Source organism: Lepidochelys kempii, chromosome 9 (genome assembly GCF_965140285.1).
Source record: "Lepidochelys kempii isolate rLepKem1 chromosome 9, rLepKem1.hap1, whole genome shotgun sequence".
NCBI lineage: Eukaryota > Metazoa > Chordata > Testudines > Cheloniidae > Lepidochelys > Lepidochelys kempii.
The window spans coordinates 53,009,183-53,035,287 of NC_136388.1; the positions used below are offsets into that span (position 1 = coordinate 53,009,183).

General features: G+C 46.5%; 1 protein-coding gene across 12 annotated transcripts in view; it reads right to left on the bottom strand.

Annotated features, from left to right (window-relative positions):
* The window catches only part of EPHB1 (EPH receptor B1), a 342,330-nt gene that overhangs the window by 260,517 nt on the left and 55,708 nt on the right, over positions 1-26,105 (bottom strand). For all 12 annotated transcript variants that reach the window (XR_012160842.1, XR_012160837.1, XR_012160843.1 and 9 more), the window contains exon 2: positions 3,847-3,911. Coding sequence is in view for 5 of the 12 variants with exons in the window: in XM_073360347.2 (XP_073216448.1) it covers positions 3,847-3,911 (65 nt within the window). In the remaining 7 variants the exon portion in view is untranslated. The remainder of the gene's footprint in view (positions 1-3,846; positions 3,912-26,105) is intronic.

A 26,105-nucleotide genomic window follows, 5' to 3' on the forward strand; every position in this document is an offset into this window, starting at 1 on the left:
CTGAGCCTCCTCAAGCCCAGGCCCCAGCTTACCTATAGACTGTTTGTTTGCTGGCTGCCTGAGCCCCACCCAGGCTAAAGCCAGCCCTGATAGACTGTTTTGTTGCTGGCTGCCTGAGCCTGATCAAGCCCAGGCCCCAGCTCAGTTCTAGACTTTTTGTAAAGACTGACAGCTTGAGCTGCCCAAACCCAGGCTAAAGCCGGACTGTGACAATTGAGTGCCCCATCCTATTGTGGGCTCTTGGCTGTCCTACGGACTCTGGTCCTGTCCAGGCCGGACCGGACTGAGTGGCCTCCCTCTGAGCAGGAGAGCGAGGGACCATTACACCTTGCCAGAGCCTTTCACTGCTGGGGGTAGCTACACACTGCAGTGTGGACACAGCCTGCTTTTCACGGTGGCACATAGCTACACATACCCTTGTACTGCAGTACAAACAGGTTCTTGTTTGGGAGGACCTAGACCTACAACCAGAGTCAACAAATTTCTTTCTGAAAAAAAACAACCAGGAGTCCGGTGGCACCTTAAAGACTAACAGATTTATTTGAGCATAAGCTTTTGTGGGTAAAAACCCCACTTCTTCAGATGCATGGAGTGAAAATTATAGATGCAGACATAAATAGACTGACACATGAAGAGAAGGGAGTTACGTCACAAGTGGAGAACCAGTGTTGACAGGGCTACATCAGGATGGATGTAGCCCACCACCCTCCTAGTCCACTCCCAATAATAGATGAGGAGGTGTCAATTCCAGGGGGAGCAGCTTTGCTCCTGATCGAATTGGCTCTGTCCACATTGGTTCTCCACTTGTGAGGTAACTCCCTTCTCTTCATGGGAAGTCACCCATATGAAAATGCAGACTCAGATACAAAGGTCTACATGCTTTACACATACATAAATCATGCCTGACCAACCAGATTGCCTTCATGATGAGATAACTGGCTCTGTGGATATGGGGAAAGTGCTGGTTGTGATATATCTTGACTTTAGCAAAGCTTTTGATACGATCTCCCACAGTATTTCTTGCCAGCAAGTTACAAATGTATGGATTGGATGAATGGACTATAAGGTGGATAGAAAGTTGGTTAGATTGTTGGGCTGAATGGGTAGTGATCAACGGCTCGATGTCTAGTTGGCAGCCGGTATCAAGCGGAGTAACCCAGGGGTCCGTCCTGGGGCTGGTTTTGTTCAACATCTTTATCAATGATCAGGATGATGGGATTAATTGCAGCCTCAGCAAGTTCGCAGATGACACTAAACTGGGAGGAGAGGTAGATATGGTGGAGGGTAGGGATAGGGTCCAGAATGGCCAAAAGAAATCTGATGAGGTTCAACAAAGACAAGTGCAGAGCCCTGCACTGAGGAAGGAAGAATCCCACACACTGCTACAGGGTGGGGACCTACTGGCTAAGTAGCAGTTCTGCAGAAAAGGACCTTGGGATTACAGTGGATGAGAAACTGGATTTGAGTCAGCAGTGTGCCCTCATTACCAAGAAAGTCAATGGCATATTGGGCTGTATTAGTAGGAGCATTGGCAGCAGATCGAGGGAAGTGATTATTCCCTCTATTCAGCACTGGTGAGGACACACCTGGAATATTGTGTCGAGTTTTGGTCCCCCACTACAGAAGGGATGTGGACAAATTGGAGAGTCCAGCGGAGGGCAACGAAAATGATTAGAGGTCTGGGGCACATGACTTACGAGGAGAGGCTAAGGGAACTGGGCTTATTTAGTCTGCAGAAGAGAAGAATGAGCGGGGATTTGATAGCAGCCTTCAACTACCTGAAGGGGGGTTCCAAAGAGGATGGAGCTTGGGTGTTCTCAGTGGTGACAGATGACAGAACAAGGAGCAATGATCTCAAGTTGCAGTGCGGGAGGTTTAGGTTGGATATTAGCAAACACTATTTCACTAGGAGGGTGGTGAAGCACTGGAATGTGTTACCCAGCGAGGTGGCGGAATCTCCTTCCTTTGAAGTTTTTAAGGTCAGGCTTGACAAAGCCCTGGCTGAGATGATTTAGTTGGTGCTGGTCCTGCTTTGAGCAGGGGATTGGACTAGATGACCTCCTGAGGTCTCTTCCAACCCTAATCTTCTATGATTCTATGATAAATTAAGGTGAAACACGTCTTGTGCTAACCAGAGTTATCTATTCAGAAGAAAAAAAATAAGACTGCAGTTGCCAGCCTTAAGGAGGTCAAAAAGAGTGAGTCAGCTGTCCAAAAACAGTTCAAGCCAATCATGAAGCAGATCATTAAATTGGTTTGCCTTCTAGTTTTCCTCTTTACGGATGAAGACATCCCACACACACTGGTGGTGGGGGATGATTTCAGATAGACAAACCCAGTCCAGGACGTACACCCAAATAGGCAGTCTTCTTCTTTCTATGGGAGGGTACCTTGTGCCCTTCTCCTAACCAGAGATGGGGAAGCTGTTGTTCTGTCTCAGCGCTATCCAGCTCCCATTGTGTCCTCTAGCACTTCCCTCCCCAGGCTCCTGCTCCATCTCAGTCTCCTACCCAGTATCCCCCGCCCCCGCCCATTTCATCACCTCCTCTTCAATCTGCTGCCCCCTAATATCATCCTTCCCTTTCCCCTCACTCTCACCCCATTCCACTGTCTCCAACACATTCTCCCTGCCTTCTCCCCAGTTTCCCAGCCCCCCCCCCAACACACACACACACTTTCCCCAGTTTATGAGTCAACATTGCCTCCCACAGAAAAACAGGTTCTAATGCTCACAAGCTGTATATGAGCCAGGGCTGAGTACACAACGGTTACTGCTGTGCAGTTTTCTACATAGTTAATGCACCAACAGACTCTGACTCATTGCCTTGCAAAATGCTTTGGAATGCCATGGCTATGGGCGGAAGGTGGTACAGTTCAAAAATCAAACCCCTCTCTTCCACTCTGCAGCTGTTTCTGAAAGCTAACCACTTCCTGGCAGCGTGCTGTGCCTCATCAGAATGTGAGTTGAGTGGAGGCTGATGCCATCTGAGAGTGAGTAGGCAAAAGCGCCATGCACAGAACAAATTTCCAGCAGAGGGGATAGATCATTGACTGGAAACATGACAAGCAGTTCCTAACCTGCCCCTGCTGCATGTCATGGCTAGGAATTTGTGGTGGGTTTGCAACTGGAGAGGGAGAGTCGGTGGAGTGACTTTCCACTGGGGAGTCAGGCTCAGAGAGTGGCTTTGCCCAGCTGTCCAAGTGTAATTTAACCCTTGCCATATGACACTGAGGTGCCCGCCCAATGTTCCTGCCTTTGGAAGGGAGGCTGGTGATTCACAGATAAGACACTGCTGGGATAGAGAAGTGTGGTTGGCTTTATATATTAAATGAAATGTGAAATTTGGGTTATTCATAGATGCTAAGACTAGAAAGTACACACCCCTGACTAACATAAGTTTCACCGACAAAAGTACCAGTGTGGACAGTGCTATGTCACCAGGAGATGCTCTCTCACCAACACAGCTACCGCCGCTTCCTTGCGAGGTGGTTTAATGATGCCAGCAGGAGAACTCTCCCATAGAGCGGCTACACAGGAAATCTTACAACGGCGCAGCTGCAGCGGTGCAGCTGTAAGGGCCGTGGTACAGACATAGTATTAATCTAACATCCTGCATAACACAGGCCGTAGAACTTCCCTCAAAACACTTCCTGTGTGTGTAAAGATGGTGGTGAGTATTTTTGCTGATGCTGTTTGGCGAGTATTTTTGTCGTGAGCAAAAGGCAGTCTTCACCACGCAGAAAGGACTCAGGAGTTTTTAAAATCAGCATTTCTTGAAAATGACTGTAAAGCCTGCAAGACCTGATAAACATGCAAAAAGCCAGCAATTTGACACATCCACTTACCCCTGAAGGAGGGTTTGCAGTCCAGCCCAGCTCAGCTGTAGCCGTCCGGGTATCCATCAAGGTTTCTGAGGAGCACACACAAGAGGATCAAAACAAAATGAATTACTAGGGACTCCAAATAATAGACTGAAATTACAAACACACTGTAAACCTATTTGGTATCTGATTCAGCACCCATTGTAATGACTAGCACTCTCTTTGGCTTTGATGGTGCAGGATCAGGTCCTGGGAGCTCTTCCGAAATAATGCAGTGGATCCCTTTTTACACTGAACAGTTTCTGAAGCCCACATTCTTAATGCAATCTACACCAGCAGTGAGAATCTCCTGTTTCTCCAGCAAGACTCCCATAGAAGTCAATTGGATTTATTTCAGCATAAAGCCTCAAGACCCTGGCCTACAAGTGAGTGAGTCACAAGCACCCCTTTAGACTACAATGTGACAGCCCTGAAACAGGAAAATAATGTTACCCATAAAAATGGTTGTGTGGAGTTGTAAAAAGGTACCTATATTAAGGCCTGGCTAAAAAGCACTAACTCCTGGCTGCAGATTTCATTTTGCTCCTTGAATTGTTACAATAGAGGACAAGTCCAGGGATGGAGGGGTGAGGGTGGGACCTCAACTTCAGTCACAGATACAATCTCTGCTCCCAGTGATCAAGAGATTGAGCATGGCCAGTTCTACAGTCCTGGTGTGAAGTTGCTGACAGCTGGGTGCTTTGATCAACAGCATTGGATGTCCTGTTTTATGGACTGGCAGCTGTTCCATATACCAAGTTGTTGCATGCATTCATTATCCCCGTCATGGCTAGGGGGGAGTCAGATCAATGAATAGTGAGTAATATCACTGCAGTAGGATTTCTGTTTCGGTTTTTGGGGGGAGGATTTTTGCAAAACATTAAGATGCAATACAGATAATATTTTCCCTGCCCTCCTTTTATAAGAAAAAAACTTACAACATATACAGACAGATGAGGAAAATCTTCCAGGTTTTATTTATTTCTTTTCAGTCAGGCAGACACCAAGATTAATTTGCTTGGATCCTGCATCTCTACCAAATGCGAAAGAAATGTGTCCCTCACGTCTGGTCTAGCTGACTGTCTGGTCAACCCCCAAACCTATGAATGTTGGTGTTTTCCTTTACAGCCCAGATACCACCTGGGTGCCTAAAAAGGGAGCACTTTTGTCCCAGGAAAGTTACTATTTCAATGTAGTAGGAAAGTGAGGAAGTGAATGCTGGAAAGATAAACATGTGGTGCTGGAAAGATAAATGGCCTGGAAATAAAATCAGTACAACTAAAAGAATATAGTAAATGCTGCCAAACTGTTGTGTTTAATCCCTCCATCAACATTCCAGAAATCACAAGTGGGAAATGAGGAACTCTTATTAGTCTTTCCACCCATCCTTTGCCACTACTCAGGGACATAAGGCTAGAAGACTTCAGCCAGGACCCTCCACCCAGTTTCTCTTGATTAATGTTCTACATTCTTTCTTTTATCAGCAGCATTGACTAGCAGCATTTGACATGGCTCCTTCAGAGACTGAAGTGGGGTTTAGCAGCGGAGATGAGGCATTCCACCTCGATTCAAAGTATAAACAGGGTTCAAAAGTTAGTGGGGAAAATCTACAATTCTCACCAGTGTTAGGACTCTCCTTGTAACTATTGCTCTAAGATATTTACATAGCCTGTCACCACAGTATCTGTATGCTTCACGCTCTTCGTGTCTTGTTCCACACAACCACCTGTGAGATAGGACAGTGCTATTACCCTGACTTCACGGGTGAGGAACTGAGCACAGAGAGGCTAAGTGACTTACACTGTGGCAGAGCAGGGAATTAAACCTGGGTCTCCTACACCTGACACTAGCGACCTAAACAATGGCCCATCCTTGCTGTCCCTGCTGGAGTATGACACTGGCTGTCGCCCTGCCACTCACCTTCCATAGGTCCTCCATCTACTTAAATAAGGAAAGAAGTGGACACTGTCAAATCACAGAAGTTTTCTCCCTTTGGGCCTCTCGTGGCAAACCCAAGAGTTACAGCTGTTAGCAGCCTTACCAAAAAATCCACTCTTAAAATGGCATGAGTCATGGTGAAGTTGTGAGACATCTGGAAAATGGGAGACACACAACAACTCTGAGGATGTATGTTGTGTGTGCGGAGGAGGGGTGGCAATCAGTACCAAAAATGGGGAGTGGGAACCACCACCTCACACAGGCCTACTCGGGGCAGTGATGGGGAGATAAGAACAGGAGGTATAACAGTGGGGATGGCAACACCATTAGAGAGAAAGGAGGGTGGGGAAGAGAGTGCTCCGGGAAGTGGGCAATGAGAAACAACGTTGGGAGAGAGACAGAGATTGGGGAAAAAGAGCCTAGAAAACTGAAGGTAAACATATGTCTGTAGGGCCACATTCAGATCCTCTCCCTCAAGTTGGGAAGCACCTTACTCTATCAGTAGTCCCTCTCAAGTCATCAGGCTGCTTAAGTAGCAGAGTGCTGTTTTACACAGGGGCGGGGCGGGGTGAGACCTGGCTTTGTAGTTAAGATGCTGCTGTGGGACCTAGGTGACTTGGTTCAGTTCCTTGCTTCTGTAACTGGGCAAGTCACTTCACTGCTGACTCAGATGAGTACCTGTAAAATGAAGACACCGCTCCCTTCCTCCTATGCTTTGAATAAGCAAGAGACAGAGAGACTAAGTTCTTCAGGGCAGAGCCCATCTGTGTATGGGCAATGTTTCATGCAATGGGACCTTCAGGCATTATTGCACTAGAAACACCACCATTCAAATGGGGAAGGGTATCAGAATCTGGCCCGTAAGGGGTAACACGAGCCTAAACAGGAAAAAAGGAGAAATTTTTAAGAGGCTGAAGCATTAGGGTTAATAACAGTCAACGAAAAGGAATGAAGAAAGAGATATCAAGAGGTAAAAGAAAGAGTGGGAAATAGAAAAGGGAAGAAGAGAAATGCAAGGGGATTCGAGTCATTTGTTTATAGAAAGTCAGCTTCATCCAACACATCTGGGCCATAGTGTAATGTTTGTTACAAACAATCGTGGAGCACTATGTTGCGATCCCTCTCAGCACACTTCCATTCACTCACCTCCCCTGAGAAATGCCACTTGAGTATTTGGCAGCTACAGATCCTGGGCTTCCAAGCTCCTTATGTGTATCTGTTAACTCCAATAAATATGCAGTTCCACTGGCCTTAGTCCTTAAACACACTTTGTTATATACACAGCTCATCTTTAAGCCTTTCTACAAAGAGGGTTCTTAGTTGAGGCAGGCCCTCTATTGGGCAATCACCACGAATCTGATTTCTTTCCTTGCACACATACCTCTAGAAAGACTGTCATATACCCCATTAAGAAGCCATTAATCCTTATTGGAGTCCTTCAAAGAAATAGTTTGACATGCCAGTTCATACGTTAACGTGCAGAAGTGATACTCATGACCATAGACCCTCCCACCATCCAAGCAGAGAACTCTGCCTATCTCAGCACTTCTCACTGTAGTATCCAAGTGCCTCAGAATTAGGGGCTTTTATCTTCATAACAGCCCTGTGAGATAGGGAGGTATGCGCCCCATTTTACAGATGGGCAATGTAAGCACAGGCTGGATTAAAATTCCTTGCCCAAGGTCATACAGGAAGTCTGTGGCTGAGCTGTGAATTGAACTCTGGTCTCCTGAGTCTCTATCCACTAGTACAACCTCCCAACTCTGCAATAACTAAGGAAATGAATAACCACCCCCTCATATCAGCAAAGATTGTTCTAGTTTACCCATAATTCATCTTTCTTTAATATATAGGCTTGCTGTGTTCAATTACAGGAAAGGCACTTTTAACAAGTGTTTATTTAGAAAAGATTTTCACTCCATCATCTCTCTTCCTGTACATCAGTTCGGTGCACTTATAACTTGCTTCCCTGGAGTGCTTTTCTTGGCTGTGCTCTGACACCAGGAATGTACTTTTGATAACTTCAGCCAGTAAGGTGCTTCCTTTGCACTGATTTCTGCAGTTCCCTGGCTGTTGTAACTTGGCAGTGTTCTGTGCCATTCAGAACAGTTGACTCGTGAAGTTACGAAAAAAAAATCCCTGTTAACAAATATGTTTTGCCCATCAAGTCTGCAGTGACAAGGGGGAGGTTTGCATCCTCTTCCTCCAAGCTCGACTTTCTTATCTATGCCGCAGTGCATGACTGCGAGACACAAGGGGATTAGTGTTAGCAGCAGCAGCCGTCTGTCACACAGCTCTGCTCTAACATGACAAATGAGTGTTTGGTTCTATTACTGCCGGGTTCTTTCCTTTAGTCTCCTCAGACCTATTCATTCATGGCGGATGAAAAGCTCCTGCAGACAGTGGATTAGAGGCTAACCTCTAGCAGGCCTCTCCAAGAGATTTGGGGGTGGGGAGATGTTACCTGGTCACAGGTCACACATGTGGCAAATTACACAGCTCTCAGCTTGAAAAACCCACAGTTGTGGAATTTTTAACTAGGGAAGGGGTGAAGTTTCCAAGTGACGAGGGTTCCCTTGTGGTGACCAAACTCAGTTCTGGAGGGGACAGTCTTTCTGCCTGTTTCAGGGCATAGCTTGGGGTAGAGAGAGGGCAGAGTCTTCTTAACCCGCCCCTTCTTTTGTACATACATAACTCCTAGGACAAGAGCTTCTGCTTAGTGAAGAGACAGCCAACATCCCCATGCTCAGTGAGGAGTGGTTTGCTCTCAGCAAGAAGTGATGCAGCAGCCGGGGAGCATTGCCGGGAAGACAGCTTTGCTAGGCATGCTGAGAGGCGAAATGTTCCATGTGGATGCCCTAGAGTTTGACAGATTGCAGCCCAGCCCTTTCTGCCATTCCTGACCCCCATGTCACACACATACAGTCCTGCCAACTGACCATTTTTCTCCAGATCCACTCATCTTGCTAAGATTGCCCATATTCCAACAGTCCGTTACTTTACCTGGCAGCACAGTAATGGGGCAGTGCCATTTAGAAGGGAAAGGGCACAGATTCCTCCCCCCTGCCAGACCCTTCTCTTCCTCCCTCAGGTGCCCCCACCACCACCAGGGGTAGGCTGCCCCCTCAGCCCATGAGCCACTACACCTATCCCCTCCAAGTCTGAGTGGCATTGCGACTTGGCACAAACCTGAGCAGTGCAGTGACCCTGCACACCAGGCCATAATACCACTCACTTAGAATTTCGCTCAACCAGTCCTATTCCCCATTCCTCTCCTCTTTTCCCCAACCCTCCTCCGCCACATCATGAGGAAGGATGGCTGGACACTCAGGTTTGGCTCAGCCAAAGCATGGTCAGTCCTTCCCTCCTCCACCACCTCCCTCCCCCAGAACCCACCCCCATCCCCCGGTCTACCTTCTGATTTCTCTCAATGTGTTGTGCAACAAATAATAAAGAACGGTTTTTAAACAATTGTGACTTTATTTCCTTTCTTATATATAGTGGGCGGGTAACTTCAAGAGAAACTGTCACACTGTACCCTGTCCAGTCATGAAACTGGCTTTCAAAGCTTCTCTGATGCGCAGCGCACCCTGCTGTGCTCTTCTAATCACCCTGTTGTCTGGCTGTGCGAAATTGGCTGCCAGGTGAGTTGCTTCAACCTCCCACCCCACCATAAATGTCTCCCCCTTACTCTCACAGATATTGTGGAGCACCCAACAAGCAGCAATTACAATTGGAATATTGGTTGTGTTGAGATCCAAACGAGTCAATAAACTGCGCCAGCACACTTTCAAATGTCCCAACGCACATTCTACCACCATTCTGCACTTGCTCAGCCTATAGTTGAACCAGTCCTTACTAATGTCCAGGGTGCCTGTGTACGGCTTCATGAGCCATGGCATTAAGGGGTAGGCTAGGTCCCCAAGGATAACTATTGGCATTTCAACATCCCCAACAGTAATTTTCTGGTCTGGGAAGTAAGTCCCTTCCTGCAGCTGTTCAAACAGACCAGAGTTCCTGAAGGTGCGAGTGTCATGCACCTTTCCCGGCCATCCCACGTTGATGTCGGTGAAACATCCCTTGCGATCCACCAGTGCTTGCAGCACCATGGAAAAGTACCACTTGCAGTTTATGTACTGGCCGCCCTGGTGTTCCGGGGCCAAGATAGCTATATGCGTTCCGTCTATCGCCCCGCCACAGTTAGGGAACCCCAGAGCATTAAAGGCATCCACAATGGTCTGCACATTTCCCAAAGTCACTACCCTTGATAGCAGCTGGTCAATGATTGTGTTGGCTACTTGCAGCACAGCAGCCCCCACAGTAGATTTGCCCACTCCAAACTGATTCCCAACTGACCGGTAGCCGTCGGGCGTTGCAAGCTTCCACAGGGCTATGGCCACTCACTTCTCAACTGTGAGAGCTGCTCTCATTTTGGTGTCTTTGCACTTCAGGGCAGGGGACAGCAAGTCACAAAGTTCCATGAAAGTGGCCTATGCATACGAAAGTTTCGCAGCCACTGGGAATCATCCCAGACCTGCAACACTATGCGGTCCCACCAGTCTGTGCTTGTTTCCCGGGCCCAGAATTGGTGTTCCATGGCATGAACCTGGCCCAACACCACCATGATCTCCCAATCGCCACATGCCGTGCTTCTAGGAACGTCTGTGTCCATGTCCTCATCACTATGGTAATTGTGCTGTCATTTGCTTCCTCGCCCGGTTTTGCAGGTACTGCACATACTACTGGATAATGCGCAAGGTATTTACAATGGTCAAAACTGCAGCGGAGATCTGAGTGGGCTCCATGCTTGCTGTACTATGGCGCCTGCATGGGTAATCCTGGAAAAAGGGCGCAAAACGTAGGAGAGCAGAGTGGCAGCGGAAGAGGTACTGTTCGGTTCACGATAGCCGAAAAAAGGCGGGAAATGGTTGTCTTCTGTAGCTTTCATAGAGGCAGGAGCCCAGGACAGACAACATGGAGAAGCGGGAGAGCAGAGTTGGCGGCAGAAGCTGTACTGCTCGGTTCACGATGGCCGAGCAGAGTTGGCAGTGGAAGAGGTCAATGAGGAAGAGAAAGAGTAGATACTTATAGAGATTACATAGAAAGACGAGAGAAAATGCAAGGTGGATTCATAGTACCAGGAGAGAAGCAGTGCACCGTACTACACCATCTGCTGAAAGCAGTATGGCATCTGCATGCCAAAAAGGCGCGAAACAATTGTCTGCTGTAGCTTTCACGGCGGGAGGAGCGACTGACGACACACACCCAGAAACATTCGCGAGAATGTTTTGCTCCATCATGCACTGGGAGCTTAACCCAGAATTCCAGTGGGCGGTGGGGACTGCGGGAACTGTGGGATAGCTACCCACATTGCACCGCTCCGACATTCGATGCTAGCCTTGGTACTGTGGACGCACTCCGCCAAATTCACACGCTTTAGTGGGGACACACAAGACCAAATGTATAAAGTCGCTTCAGAAAATTAGAATATAATAATTTTGAAATTATTTCATACTGTAGACATACCCTCAGTATCCACTTTGCAGAAAGGGTGGAGCAAAGTGGCAGGCAGGTGTTTGCCTATGCCTCTTGGAGTCACAAGGGAACAGGACTGTTTAAAATAGGGATAGACACTCAAAAAGAAGCAGGCAAGACATTTTGCTTGATTATTTTGTATCAGATATGTAGTCAAGGAGGTGCAATATGTTAATAAAGGAAATATCCAAAGCTTAGATCGTACCAAAACGATCGCTATGAGAGACAGCCTGAACAAAACAAAAACTCCACAGTCAACCACTAGAGTGAGTTAATGTGCTAAGCAGGTAAGAGCTCTTGCATATCTTGTCCTTCCAGAATATACATATCTGCAAATTGTAGGAAAGCCATGGATTATTTTCCTGGTTTACCTACCCAAAACACATTACAATAAATGCTGAGAAAAAGAATTAAATAAATGAGCAGAAAATAAAGCATGAAAATCCAAGTTTTGTCCGGCTATACACAACCAGTTCTCATCAACCGGACATTTCCTTTTCATTTGGTTTTTCAGGGGATCTTCACAAATCTCTACAGGGCAGGTTTACTTGATCTCCCTCTGAGCTGCAGATGTGCGCTCATTATATGGAGGCCATTAGCATAGCCTACAAATCCCTTTCCATTGTATTTAACAGGGCTGAGGTACTGGAAACATCAAGGTAAAATAAAAAGGTAACCAAATCAAGGAAACCCTGAAACATCAAATGCTATATTGTTACAATGAATGTAATCAATGTAAAGAAATGTGTTGGAATCAATCTTATCACACCCCTAAAACGTTATTTTGTACTGGTATTACACAGAGGACCCAATCAGAGATTAGACTCCCATTGTATATACAATGCCTACTACAACAAAAAGTTAGTCATTAACCCCAAAGAATTTAGAATCTAAGCAAACATTAGGCACATTTAAATATCCATCTGGGTAGATTTCTATTTCTGGTCCATAGTTATACTAGAAGTGTTAATGGTACTCTGTATAAACTAATAATTTGTTGTAGATTATTAATAACATGGTTATCTTGCTTTGGGTGTATCAGAAATAGTTATATAGCAGTTATACGTATTATTAACATTACTTCATTCTTAAGACTGAAAAATGACAAACCCTTGACATGCATATCAATGCAAGGCTGAGCTACTGTATTTGTCATTCTATACCTCCTAGAACGGATTCATATGAGACTGATGACGTTCTGAGTCATGTCATACAAGCTACAGCAGCTTTAAGTCAAATGGGACAACCCTCTACAGTAAGGTTTTGCCCTTCACTGTAGGAACTTCAGATTCTAGTGTTCGGTGAGTCTCATTGGATATGTTCTATAAGTCAATTTTCTAGTCTAGGTGAGGTGTGTCTCCTGGTGGGCCTGACACACCCTGTGCTGCTATTCCAGCTAGATTTTATCCATGTGCAGGCACACTCATTTTCCTTCACTTCAGGTTTCGGTTCTCCAGTGGGACCTATCTGGGGCAAGTGTTTTTGAGGTTTTATTGTGCACCTGGATCCAGCTCCCTGCCCATTATCCATCAGTGAACCTCAAAGAGCTCCAGAGGTTCATTGCAGAGTAGCGTCCAGAAGGCTACAGTGGTTAGTCAAAGCTTCTTGGAATTACTCAGACTCTGAAGGGCCGTGTCGCTTCCCCGAACACCCCATGCCCTGCCTTTGTGCTAAGCAGACTTTGCTACCCACAGGGTCGCTGGAGGCTCAAGGGAAGGCTATTTGCTGAGTCCCTCATCACAGAGAGGCTCCACTGCCCTCTCACCGCAGCATGAAGCGGCATCAGAACCACGACTGTAGACAGCCCTTCTGAACTCCACACTCCGTCACTTCCCTACTTGTCGACTCCAGGATAGTCCTAGATGTTGAGAAATGTGCCACTACCTGGGAACTTTCTGTGCTCTGGGCATGTCACTAGCCGGGTTAGCCCAAAGGGCAGAGGCAGCAGGCTAAAGAGATCACTCCAGTAAACAGTGGTAAAGAGAAGGGAACAAGCTAACTGCAAACCCTGCTCAGACCTCAGGAAAATATTTGGCTTCAATTTGGCACCAGGGCTGGCTGAAGATCTGGGTCAGTTCTTTTGTCTACATTTTCCTGCTTGCCCATCCCTGTTTCCCCCTCATTTCTAAACTATTTGTGTGGTGCTGCCTTCTTAGATTAATGCTCTCTCTAATGATTCCTTTCATAGCTATATGTCTGTGTGCAGCATGGGTTTGGGGCACCCACCGTAAAGGTTGGAGACTGGCTGCACGACAGGCACCCATCATTCTGAATATGAAGACCCTAGAGATTATTCAACATCTTCACTTGGAAGCAACTGATCCCACTGTTAGTGGGACTTGAGCTTCTGTCAGAGCAAACTGACCATGATGGCATTGCAGGAGCCCCTGATAAGGAGAGAGGAGCTCTGTGAGAGTGAAGAATCTTCAGCTGTACCCAGTAGATTTTCTTTAATGGACACATTACTTTAAACTAAGTCTTCACCATCTGTTCCACACCCTAATTATCAATACAAAAACAAACGTCTACTCACAATTACATCAGTAACAAGTAAAGATGCCAGCAATTAGAATGCACGAACATACTCTTTATGGAACAGAATCTCCATCTGTGATATTATTCTCCCGTTCCAGACACAAGTCGGTTGGGGAGGAGGGGAGGAGATGCTTGCTCCCAATAACTGAGATACCATGGCTTTCTTTCTAAGAAAGTTCTGCTGAGCTATATGGCCCCTAATGGCCAAAAGCAGAGGGGATGTAAAGTGGTGGTGTAAGCTACGTGATCAAATACACACTGAGGGGCAGAACAATGCATTTGTAACAGAAATAGCAACCAAATGGAGGGTGCAAAGCGGTGTAAGAGAAAATATACTTTGTTTTTACCAACTGTCTCACAGCCTACTTTATATCATGTTGATCACTCTTCTAGGATGTAGATTTTCCTTGGAGGACCATCTCTGAAGCTCTGTGAAATATAGATAAGTTTATTCAGTTGAGATCCACTCCCTGTGCTGTTTACCAAAATCTTTATTCCAGGCTTCCCCTGTGTAGAACGCTCTTGACAGTTGCACAGAAGGAATGTCTATTACATAGAGAGGGGGACCATAATGAAGCAAGGAGGGAGAGTACTTTTGACTTCTTGGCAGGCGTCTGCTAGACCCATAGTAAAAGCAAGATCGGGTTGCATTATATTCTGGAAGGAAGGAACAGTGTAATGAGAATTTCTGCTAAGAGAGGCTGTGAAGAAATATCTACAACCAATCCATTTGTCCGGTGGAAACTTGTGGCTCAGATATGGTTCCTCCCCAAGGCAAATAAGCAGAAGCTTGGAAGAGAAGTCGTGGGCATTAGTCTACAAGATAAGACAGCTTTCTTGCACATAGTTATATGAATATAAGACATAAGCATGCCTGGGAAGATCAAGAAAAAAATAGAAATTAAGCAAAATAAGAAAACAAACATGAGAAGACATAGTAACAGATGGGCAAAGAGAGATTTAGAAAGAATGCCAATGACTGGAAACAATGACAGACACTTCCCAAAAACTCCAGTGCAAGATGATAAATCAGCATCTGAGAGGTCTGCATTGGTAGCAGAGACTTCGGAGTGAAGAGTGGGGGAAGGAATGCATCCAACAGCTCATGGGTGGAAACAAGGTTTGAAACAAGCCCAAGTGAGTAAAGTCACTATGTCAAATTATTGTTCTCAGTCCAATTAATAGAAGACAAGCGTCCACATCAAATGGGGGTGAGGGGAGAAGAGATCACTATTCAGCATCCTTTTTGGCAAAAATAAAAAAGGGAAAGGAGACTGAAGTACCCCCTACCCAAATAATGCAGTCCCTCTGTGTTCAGGATGGAGGCACATTGGCAGGGCAGTGTGAAGGTACAGTGAACATGTGCTCTGAGACACATGCAGGTCTCAGCTTTTTACAGAAGGCGAGTATGAAAGTGCATGGATATTTCCATGATGTGCATGAAAAAGCTTGGTGGCCCTTACGGCGAGGAGAAACAGTTGCAAAGAAAAACCTCCTCAGGTCATGCATCCCTGGGATGGAGCACGCTCCTTCTGGTTAGCACACAAGAGCTGAGAGAGTACAGAACATGCTCAGTGCAGATGGAATCTTTGGAGAATAATGCTGACATGCTCTAGCCACCATCTACTACCCACTGAGATTCCCATATGCTAATAAATTCAAACTTGGGTGGATTTTCAGGAGGTCAGCAAAAGGCACATCCTTGACACCAGGACAACTTATCTGACAACTTTTGAGTCCCTGCTCCAAAGCATAGAGGCATTAGAGCGTTTCAGTGAAACTGTTAAAGACTTTAACATGGTCAAAATGATGTATGTTTTCCTATTCCCATTCTTAAGAGCATAAGAACCACCATACTGGGTCAGACCAATGATCCGGTTAGCCCAGTATCCTGTCTTCCAACAGTGGCCAATGCCAGGTGCTTCAGAGGGAATGAACAGAACAGGGCTATTGAGTAATCCATCGCCTGTCTTCCACTCCCAGCTTCTGGCAGTCAGAGGCTTAGAGATACCCAGAGCATGGGGTTGCATCCCTTCCCATCCCGGCTAATAGCCATTGATGAAACTATCCTCCATGAACTTATCTAGTTCTTTTTTGAACCATGTTATAGTCTTGGCCTTCACAACATACTCTGGCAAGGAGTTCCACAGAGTGACTGTGTGTTGTGTGAAATAGTATTCCCCTTGTTTGTTTTAAATCTGCTGCCTATTAATTTCATTGGGTGACCCCTAGTTCTTGTGTTATGTGAAGAGGTAAACAACATTTCCCTAGTCACTTGTACCACACCGTTCATGATTTTATAGACCTCTATCATATCCTCCCTTATTCGTCTCTTTTCCAAGTTGACCAGTCCCAGTCTTTTTAATCTCTCCTCACACAGCAGCGGTTCCATACCCCTAATCATTTTGTTGCCCTTTTCTGCACCTTATCCAATTCTAATATATCTTTTTTGAGATGGGGTGACCAGAGCAGCATGCAGTATTCTAGGTGTGAGCTTATTAAGGATTTATGTGGTGGCATGATGATATTTTCTGCCTTATCTATCCCTTTTCTGATGGTTCCTAACATTGTTAGCTTTTTTCACTGCTGCTAAACATTGAGTAGATGTTTTTGGAGAACTATCCACAATGATTCCAAGATCTCTTTATTGAGTGGTAACAGCTAATTTAGATCCTGTCACTTTGTATGTATAGTTGGGATTATGTTTTCCAATGCACATTACTTTGCATTTATCGACACTGAATTTCATCTGTCATTTGTTGCCCAGTCACCCAGTTTTCTGAGATCCCTTTTTAAGTCCAAAGCAGACTGCAAAGAGTTAACTATCCTAAGTAATTTTGTACCATCTGCAAGTTTTGCCACCTTGCTGTTTAACCCATTTTCCAGATCATTTATAAGTAGGTTGAATAGGACTGGCTCCATTACAGACACCTGGGGGACACCACTATTTACCTCTCTCCATTCTGAAAACTGACCATTTATTCCTACCCATTGTTTCCTATCTTTTAACGAGTTACAGATCCATGAGATGACCTTCCTTCCCATGACAGCTTACTTTCCCTAAGAGCCTTTGGTAGGGACCTTGCCAAAGGCTTTCTGAAAGTCCAAGTCTTGGAAATGGCTGAATCATTTTAGCTGAAATTTTCAACAAACAAAAGATTTCAGCAAAAGGATTGAAGTTTCGTAAAGTTCTGAGAAACTGAAAAAGGGTGTTTATAATGGATCATGTTAGCATCAACTGTAGTTAAGGTTGTCTACCAGCTCTGCCTACAATATGAGTTTTGATAACTGTACTTTTTGCTAAGATTACATCAGGATTTCCATTACTACACCCTATACTCTCATACTTGCTTTGCATTCTCATATATTTAAGTATCTAAATGTAAAGCCTATTGATGTTAGAGGCACCCATTGAAACCAATGAGACCACTGATGGAGTATGGTGCTTACAATTCAATACGAGCAACTGTATCCAAATCTGAGCTTTAGTGTTTAAACACAACTTAATGTTGTTTTAATTCTGGTTTGTGTTTCTGGATAGAGTGCCCAGTTCTGATCCACAAAGCTCTCAGGGACTGAGCACCTGTGCTGCCGTCCAGGTCCACCCACAATAAATTTTGCTAGACATTAGACCCCCACAAAAAAATGTGGATGAGAAAAGCAAGGTGACAGACATGTGGCTTTACCACAGAGATAGAGTCAGCCAGCCATTTGGGGGGCTTCTGACTTGAAGAAAGTTTGTTCTTCAGGAGAAAGCTCAGTAAATTTTTCATTCTTAATTGGAAGGGAGTGCAGGCTCAGCTGAGCTCTGCAGTCTGCCTCTCACACAAGCTGAATGAGCTGGCGTCTTCTGCATTTTGAACACTGACACTCTCCCACAACTGCCAGACATTTTAATTACGGTGCTGGAAAGGCGGGCAGGGTAAGAGCAGAATCACCCTTTTCCATTTGATAAGCAGTGCTCTTCTTAACAGTCTCCTAAGAGCATCAGCTCCCGAAAGAGCCGCTTACAGTATCTATGCACTTTCAATCAAAAATATTACAGCAACAACTAATTACGGCCCATCATTCCCATGGCTCTTTGCCTTTAATGGTGCATTTTGCTGCTGTAGAATTACAGTAGAACTGCTCTGCAAGTGCATAAATGAGCAATCCCCATCAGTCTCCCATGGATTCATTATGATCAAGGATTATCCACAGAATAACAAACCAAGTTCAAAACACGGAAGAGACTTTAAAAAGAAAATGATCCATCGCTTGGTGTTTTTGTCCATCTTTTAAAACAAAAACCTCTCTAACCCTTGGCATTTACAATGAACCTTCCAGAGGCAACAGGGGAGAAGAGAGAACATATGTGTTTGATGAAGGCAACAGTGGTAGGTTATGCTACGCATGGTTCTTTGTGATTGTAGATAGAGCTACGCATTCAAAAAGTCAATATTGATTTAGGGGGGGAAAAGACCAGCAGAGGATTAATATACAGTGACACTGGTCAAGATACAGTAAGTACTGTGCACACAGCAAGTCCCAGAATGCTCTGGGAAGCCAATATCACTGCCATGATTTCAAGAGAGTGGCCCACGAAGCAGATCTCGGTGGAATACAGAATCATGTAGTGAAATATAGAAGAATTAGGTAGATTCACCTCTCAATGGCAACATCCCACTACATACCATGAATGCTGACACAACCCTATACACATATCAAGGTGTGAATCCTATTAGATGGATAGAAATAGGGGGTTTAATTTTATACAACGCTTGTCATAAAATATCGTTCTCGGTTTTATGCATGTGCACACAACAAACAGTGACTGCATTGTTAAATTTGGACTACAGAAACATAGTTAACATAAAACCTAAAAAGCAAGGACGTTAAGAGTAAATGCAGCCAAATTCCACTCCTACCACCATTACCAGACAACCAGATTCCCTCTACCGACTGTCCTTTCCACACAGTGCTGTTAAGCTACACACACTCAGGACAGGGAATGGGGATGCTGGCATTTCAAATGGGGCAGAGTTAAGGTTGTAATACATTCTCCATGGCATATGATGGTTGTGCAATTGCACTAGTGGTGACCTGGCTTTAGGTATCCAAAAGATTTTCCTATAACCATTCTGATAATGTTTATGATGTTTAAAAAAACATTTTAAACAATGAAACAAGCAAATGTGCGTCCAGTCTGAACATTTAGAAACAAAAGCAACAGATTAATTTTTTTTTAATGAAAATAGATTTTCAGTTATTGACCCTTCTTCAATAATACCCACAGTCTTGGCCAAAATCTTGAGAGCAGCAGTCCCCCCCACGAGATTTGTAGCCACACCTTCATCAGAGTCCACTGCCAGACATGGATTTCACACCAAACCAACAGCGAATTTCTTCATCCAAACAGGCACTGCAAAGCTGACATCTTCCCCCTGCTCCCCAGATGTAAAGGAGTTTGGGTTCAAAGTCCTGGTACCTGCACATCTCCAGAGTTAATCCATGTGAAATTGCCAATACTGTCTTCTTCTGGGGTTGTTTTTTATTTTAATTTTGTTTTCTTTAGTGGTGATTTCAGGGCTGATCTGCCAAAACCATTTTTCAAATGCTTAATCCTCTCTCAGAATCAGGCCTTCACATAAGGCCCACAGATGTAACTGCAATTATAGCCCAGAGTTACAAGTATCACTTTATGTGCATGTACTGCACCATTTACACAGACACACAAAGAGCCTGGGGACTCCTCTGTACGGGCCCAATCCTACGTGATGCTGAGCAGCTTCCAATTCTCCTGAAGGCAATGGGGGCTGAAGGTGCTCAGCGTGTTTTAAGCCCAGGCCCAGTGATAACTATGGAATGCAGAGTGAGGGGGGTTGTGTGTGCATCTGTTCTGCCTTCACTGCTTACAGGGGCTTGACCTAGCATGCATAAAAGGTGTTGGACTAGCTCAAGCTGAGCAGAGCAATCCATTTATCATAATCCTATGGAGAAAAGACACAGTAAATCAAAGAGACAACCTGCCTGCAAACAAATTACAGAGAGAGAAGTGCAGTGAGAGAGAGAGAGAGAGAGAAAAGAGAGGCAGGGAAACAGATAGAAAATTAAGAAAAACAGTGCATCCTGGGGAGACAAAGACAAAGAGTGATTCAGAGCAGGTACAAAGGGGAGAGAGACAGGGTTTTTTTAAATCCTTCATTTTCCAAACTATAAACTATTGTACAGAATTGTATTAAACTAGAATTCTACTGAGCACCAATAAGAAATATTAACAACACACAGAGATTACCACTGGCTCCTAACCTGTGTGACTTAGGCATTTTCTGCTCTTAATAATGGCTAATTTGTTTCCTGTATCTTGTTTGTTTGTTTATTTATTTATTTTTGGTTTTCTGGTATAAAGTATACCTGTGTCTTTCCTGAAATTTAGTGTATGATGTTCCTACTGTATGGAAGTATTCCTTGAAGGAGGCAGCGATTCTTTAGCAAAGCTGCATATCAAAAGGGGCTTCAATGTAACCTATGAATGTGTGGTGTGACAACGTTCCTCCTCTGCCTTGGTGGATCCTGCACTTATTGGCAGATTTGCTCACCTCAGAGATTCACGGCAGCCCTCAGTTTGGTCACTTTTGCTGGTGGCTCAAACCTGCCATTCACTCAGCTAACCTCGTCGCTGGCCAGCATGGGGAAAAGGAGGAGAACAATCCCTGCAGTCTCTGATGGCCCACCTAGTGGGTTGGGAGACAGGCCAGAGACCTTCTCCTCTGATGGGACCCACAGTCCAGGTCAACTCCTCTTATATCAAATGGGGAGTTGGGAGGTTTGCGGGGGGGGAACCCAGGACCGCCCTCTACTCCGGGTTCCAGCCCAGGGCCCTGTGGATTGCAGCTGTCTACAATGTCTCCTGTTACAGCTGCGTGACAGTTCAAACTCCCTGGGCTACTTCCCCATGGCCTCCCCCCAGCACCTTCTTTATCCTCACAGCAGGATCTTCCTCCTGAAGCCTGACCACACTTGTATTCCTCAATCCTCCAGCAGCACACCTTCTCACTCCCTGCTCCTTGTATGCCCTCCACTAACTGATGGGAGGTCCTTTTTAAACTAGGTGTCCTAATTAGTCTGCCTGCCATAATTGATTCTAGTATGTTCTTAACTGGCTCCAGATATCTTAATTAGCTTGCCTATCTTAACTGGTTCTAGCAGGTTCCTGATTGTTCTAGCACAGCCCCTGCTCAGGTCGCTCAGGGAACAGAAAACTGTTTATCCAGTGGCCAGTATATCTGCCTTCCACTACTCTGCTGTACAAGACCTACACCATCCCGGGCCATACCATCTGTGACAATCTGTATCTGGTCCGAGATCTCTTGGCGCTCGGGTGTAGGGATGGTCTGTCGTTCACCCTTCTGTCCTTGGATCAGGAGAAGGTGTCCAACAGGGTGGATCATTGGTATCTCCTGGGCACTCTGCGAGCATTTGGCTTTGGACCCTAGTTTGTGGGTTTTCTCCAGGTGCTGTATGCCTCCGCAGAGTGTCTGGTCAGGCTCCACTGGACCCTGACCGAGCCAGTCAGCTTCGGGTGGGGAATACAGCAGGGGTGCCCCCTCTCGGTCTAGCTGTACGCTCTGGCCATCGAGTCCTTCTTGTCTCCTCGACCGGAGGTTGACAGGTTTGCTGCTGCGAGAGCCAGAGCTGCGGCTGGTCCTGTCAGCGTACGCCGATGATGTGCTCCTTGTGGTCCAGGACCCGGGCAACTTGGTGCGGGTGCAGGCTTGCTTGGCCATCTACTCAGAAACCTCCTCCGCCCAGGTCAACTGGGTCAAGAGCTCTGGCCTGGTGGTCGGGGACAGGTGGCAGGTGAGCTCCCTCCCACCCATGCTTCAGGCCATCCGGTGGAGCATGGGTCCACTGCTGTATCTCGGCATTTACCTTTCTGCCACACAGCCGTCTCCGCTGGAGAACTGGCAAGGTTTAGAGGACAGGGTGGCAGAATGGCTCCGGAGATGGACAGGACTACTCAGGTGTGTCTCCCTCCGAGGGAAGGCACTGGTGCTCAATCAGCTAGTCCTGTCCATGCTCTGGGACTGGCTCAACACCCTGGTCCCGGCCCCGGGCTTCCTGGCCAACCTCCAGACAATGATTCTGGAGTTCTTTTGGCCAGGGCTGCACTGGGTCTCTGCAGGGGTCCTCCACCTGCCCCTGGAGGAGGGAGAACAGGGCCCGAAGTGCCTGTGCACTCAGGTCAACATCTTCTGCCTCCAGGCCCTGCAGAGGCTCCTTTATGGTGCAGGTAGTCCGGCATGGAGCGTACTGGCACACGCTTTCCTGCGCCACTTCTGAGGGCTCCGATACGACTGGCAGCTCCTTTATCTCCATCCAAGGGGTCTTCTGTGAGACCTCTCTGGGACGCCGGTCTTCTACCATGACCTCGTCCGGACCTGGAAACTGGTTTCAGTCACCAGGTCCATGGCGGCCACCAAGGGGGTGGATCTCCTCGTGGAGCCCCTGCTACACAACACCTAGCTCCGTATGCAGGTGGCGGAGTCCCCCTCGGTGTGCCAGAGGTTGGTCCTGGCAGAAGTCACCAGAGTCAGAGATCTCCTGGACTACGACTGGGGAGACTGACTGGATCCCCTGACTCTCGCTCAGTGCATGGGGCTCTCCAGGCCTCGTACTCTCTGGCGCATACTTCAGGAGGTGAGGGCCGCTTTACCGCCCACTGCTCGGGTCTTCCTCGACTGTGTCCTGCGAGAGGGCACGCTCTGCCCACCCTCCACCCCAGGCCCTCCTGATCTTTTCATTGGGTCCCTGCCCCATGGACCTGCCAGGCCATCCCATCCCTTTACCGCAAGCCAGCTGCATGACTTGCAGCCGGTTCAGTTCCAGACCGCGCCAAGAAAACATCTGTACATGCTCATGCTCCTCACTCTTCACGTCCTCACCCTCACGTCCCGCCCTGACACGAAGTGGCGGGACCTCTTGCCACGTCTGGAGGGTGAGGAGCCCCGGTGGGCCAGCCTGTATTCCACCTTGGTCCCGAGGCCTGCTGGGGACATCAGCTGGCAGCTCCTTCACGTAGCCATGAGCACAGGCATGTACTTGGCCCAGTTAACTCCTCTCCCAGACACCTGCCCCTTTTGCGGCATGAGGGAGACCCTGGTGCACGTTTAGCTGGAGTGTGCCAGGTTGCAGCCCCTATTCCGGCTCCTCCTAGATATATTATTATGGTTTGGGTTGCACTTTTCCCCTCACCTGTTCATCTATGTGCCCCCTTTCCGTGGCCCCACAAAGTCGCAGGACCTCCTTGTCAACCTCTTCCTAGCCCTGGCCAAAATGGTCATCTACAAAACCAGGGAGAGGAGGTTGGCCAACAGGGTTTCCTGCGACTGAAGGGCCTATTTCCCTTCCTCGGTCCGTTCACGCGTCCAGGCAAAGTTCCTCTGGGCAGTGTCCGCTGGCTCCCTTGACACCTTCGAGGAGCAGTGGGCAATGTCTGGAGTTCTCTGCTCGATGTCCCCGTCAGGTTCCCTTCGTTTAGCCCTGTGACCTCACTCCCGTTCCTGTTATCTCATTAGTTGTCCCCTGCACTTATTTGGAATCCCGGACCTGTGGATTCTCCCTTTAGGCTTGGGGAGGTCCTTTAGTAGTGGGCGGGCTCTGCCCACCCTCTTCCTGGATACCAACAGGACTACTCTGCTGTACCCAACTGGCCTGGGCCTATCACAGTGGTCACTTTCTCAGATGCACAAAAAGGGATGTTTCTATTGACTTAGGGTTGAGATCATATTTTTAAATGGAGCTAAAAAATCTTTAAAAAAAGAAGTCTACGCTCTCTACCCATAGGAAGTTTTCTATACAAGTCTCTATAGCTACTTCTGTATCTGCACACCCACATCCCAACACACAATATATTCCAAAATGTATCATAGCAAAAACAAGAACCTGAACAAATTTAATTTCCCTGACACACACAGGTTCAGTCACACCAGTAACTCACCATCCCAACAATAAGATGCCATAAACCAAAACATTTTTAAAAAGATGCACTCTGAAAAGGTCAAGGGTGGGCATCAATCACCTTCCTTGTAAAAGGAGGTTCGAGACTGGGTAGCTGGTAGCCACTGGATAGACCCTCAATGTCAAATGGTGATGTCTGAAGCAAAGATCAGCATCTTTCAGCTTGTTAGTCACTCAGTTTTCCCCCAGGGAGTCACTGTTAACACCTTCCATTGGCTTTTGCATCCAAAGATGGGCCTAAAGTTTGCAGTTTGGAACCTTGCCCAAGTCTTTCAGAATCTCTGACTGTCAAGGACAAACTGTCCAATTTCAGCCTCACCTGGCTGGCGTGAGAGAGGCTCGTTCTGATATAGGATTTTCCCCTCAAGAAATAGATAGGTGTTGTGATAAAACGTCATTCAGAGAACCCAGGAGGGAAGACAGCTCCACAGAAGAGAGGGTATGTCCCGTGTTCTTCACCCGGGACAGATGACACCTGCTTTTTTTATTTTACGTGTCTGTATAGACAAAAGGAATTTTTGCTTCCTTTTAGCACTATGGTATGCACACACCTGAACTCTAGGAAAACCTTCTACCATCCCCAAATTGTAGTCCTTTCCATCGGTGCTCCACTTTCACTCCCTGCTGTTCCATCTTTCCCTTTCTCCTACTACCCATAAGATCAGCTATGTCCTATTGTGGAATACCAAGACCAGCTGGTTTGGTTGAGTATCTTCATGGTAAGGATACCAACAGCCAACGGGAGTCTATTATCCTAATGCACAAATGAGTTTGGGTCAATAAGATCATGAGTGATTCCTCACTGGAGACAGAGATAAGCTAGAGGCTTGGGACTGTTTAATCCTATTTAAAAAGGACCACCTTTTCTCCCGCCCTCCCTCAGCCACTACATTACTTCAATAGGGAGCGGATCCAGATAACAGAACTCAGGGGTTTGAGCCCTAGCTCCAAGTCCATTCCAAGTCTACACCGTGGCCCCAATCCTTAATTGCATTGTGGTTGGATGCATCCTAAAGTCAGTGTAGTTAGCCCTGGGAGGGTCATCCTGTCACAGGGGGATCTTTGGGTGGCACGGAGACAGTGTAATGGCTTCTATGCCACCCCTTTTCCCCTGTAGGGGTACAGCAAGGGCTTCCTTCCTTGGCGTAACAGCCTGAAACAGCTAGTGTAAATTACAGCAGCCTTCAGGCTACTCTAACTTGCATCAGGGGACCATCTCTTAGGATGACCAGACAGTAAATATGAAAAATCGGGATGGGGGTGAGGGGTAATAGGAGCCTATATAAGAAAAAGAGCCAAAAATCGGGACTGTCCCTATAAAATCTGGACATCTGGTCACCCTACCATCCCTGCAACCAGGCTTCGGACTCCTCTGTCCAAAGCTTTCTGTGGATTCTCAGACAAAACAAAACAAATTGTTTTCTATTCTACAGTATTAAGTAATAAGTGCCGATACATTGCCAACTTTGCTGCAATCTGACTAACAGCAGTGGCTAGTCATGGGCAAAAACAGGATCATTATCAGGAATGAGCTGTTCCGAAAATAAAGCCTTTAGCAGTTCAACCCTCTTTCTGGGCAGGATTGATTGAATGTTTTCCAAAACCTTGAGCTTGAAATCAAACCTATATGATTCCTGTCCAACAGCTTCATAACTGCTGGCAAGCAAAGGCTATATTCTGGCTTCCACTGCACAGTGTGCCCCTATTGCTTTGAATGGGAGCTCAAAGTATTGAAATTTACCAAGTGCAGGGGAGACTGGAACTGTGCTTTGTAAGGGTGCACCAGGCTTTAAGGACAGGTCCCAGATCCACTGCTATCCTCTTACTCTTGCAGCCCAGACCCAAGGCATTCTGGGACTTGGAGTTCAAAAGGGATGTCTCAGAGATGGAGGCTGGCACAAAGCACACTAGGGGAAAAATAGCAGAGCTATAAATAGCTCTCTCCCCCCACTGCAAAGGGAGACCTAGAGAAATACGAGCGTGCCTTTTGATGAACCCATGGTATGTTTTCACCACTAAATAGCCACCTCTTCCAAAAAAGAAAAAACCCTATGTGATGGTAGAGACAATGGGTCCAGAAAAAGGCAGAGGAGTGTTTTGGAGAATGAGGGCTTCCCAATGACAAAGAGAGAGACTACATCTAGAATTTCCAAAAGGTCCCAATCCAGCTACTAATTCTTTTCACAATCCTGGCATACTGGTCATCAGCTATTGACTCAAGGAAGAGCAGACATGCA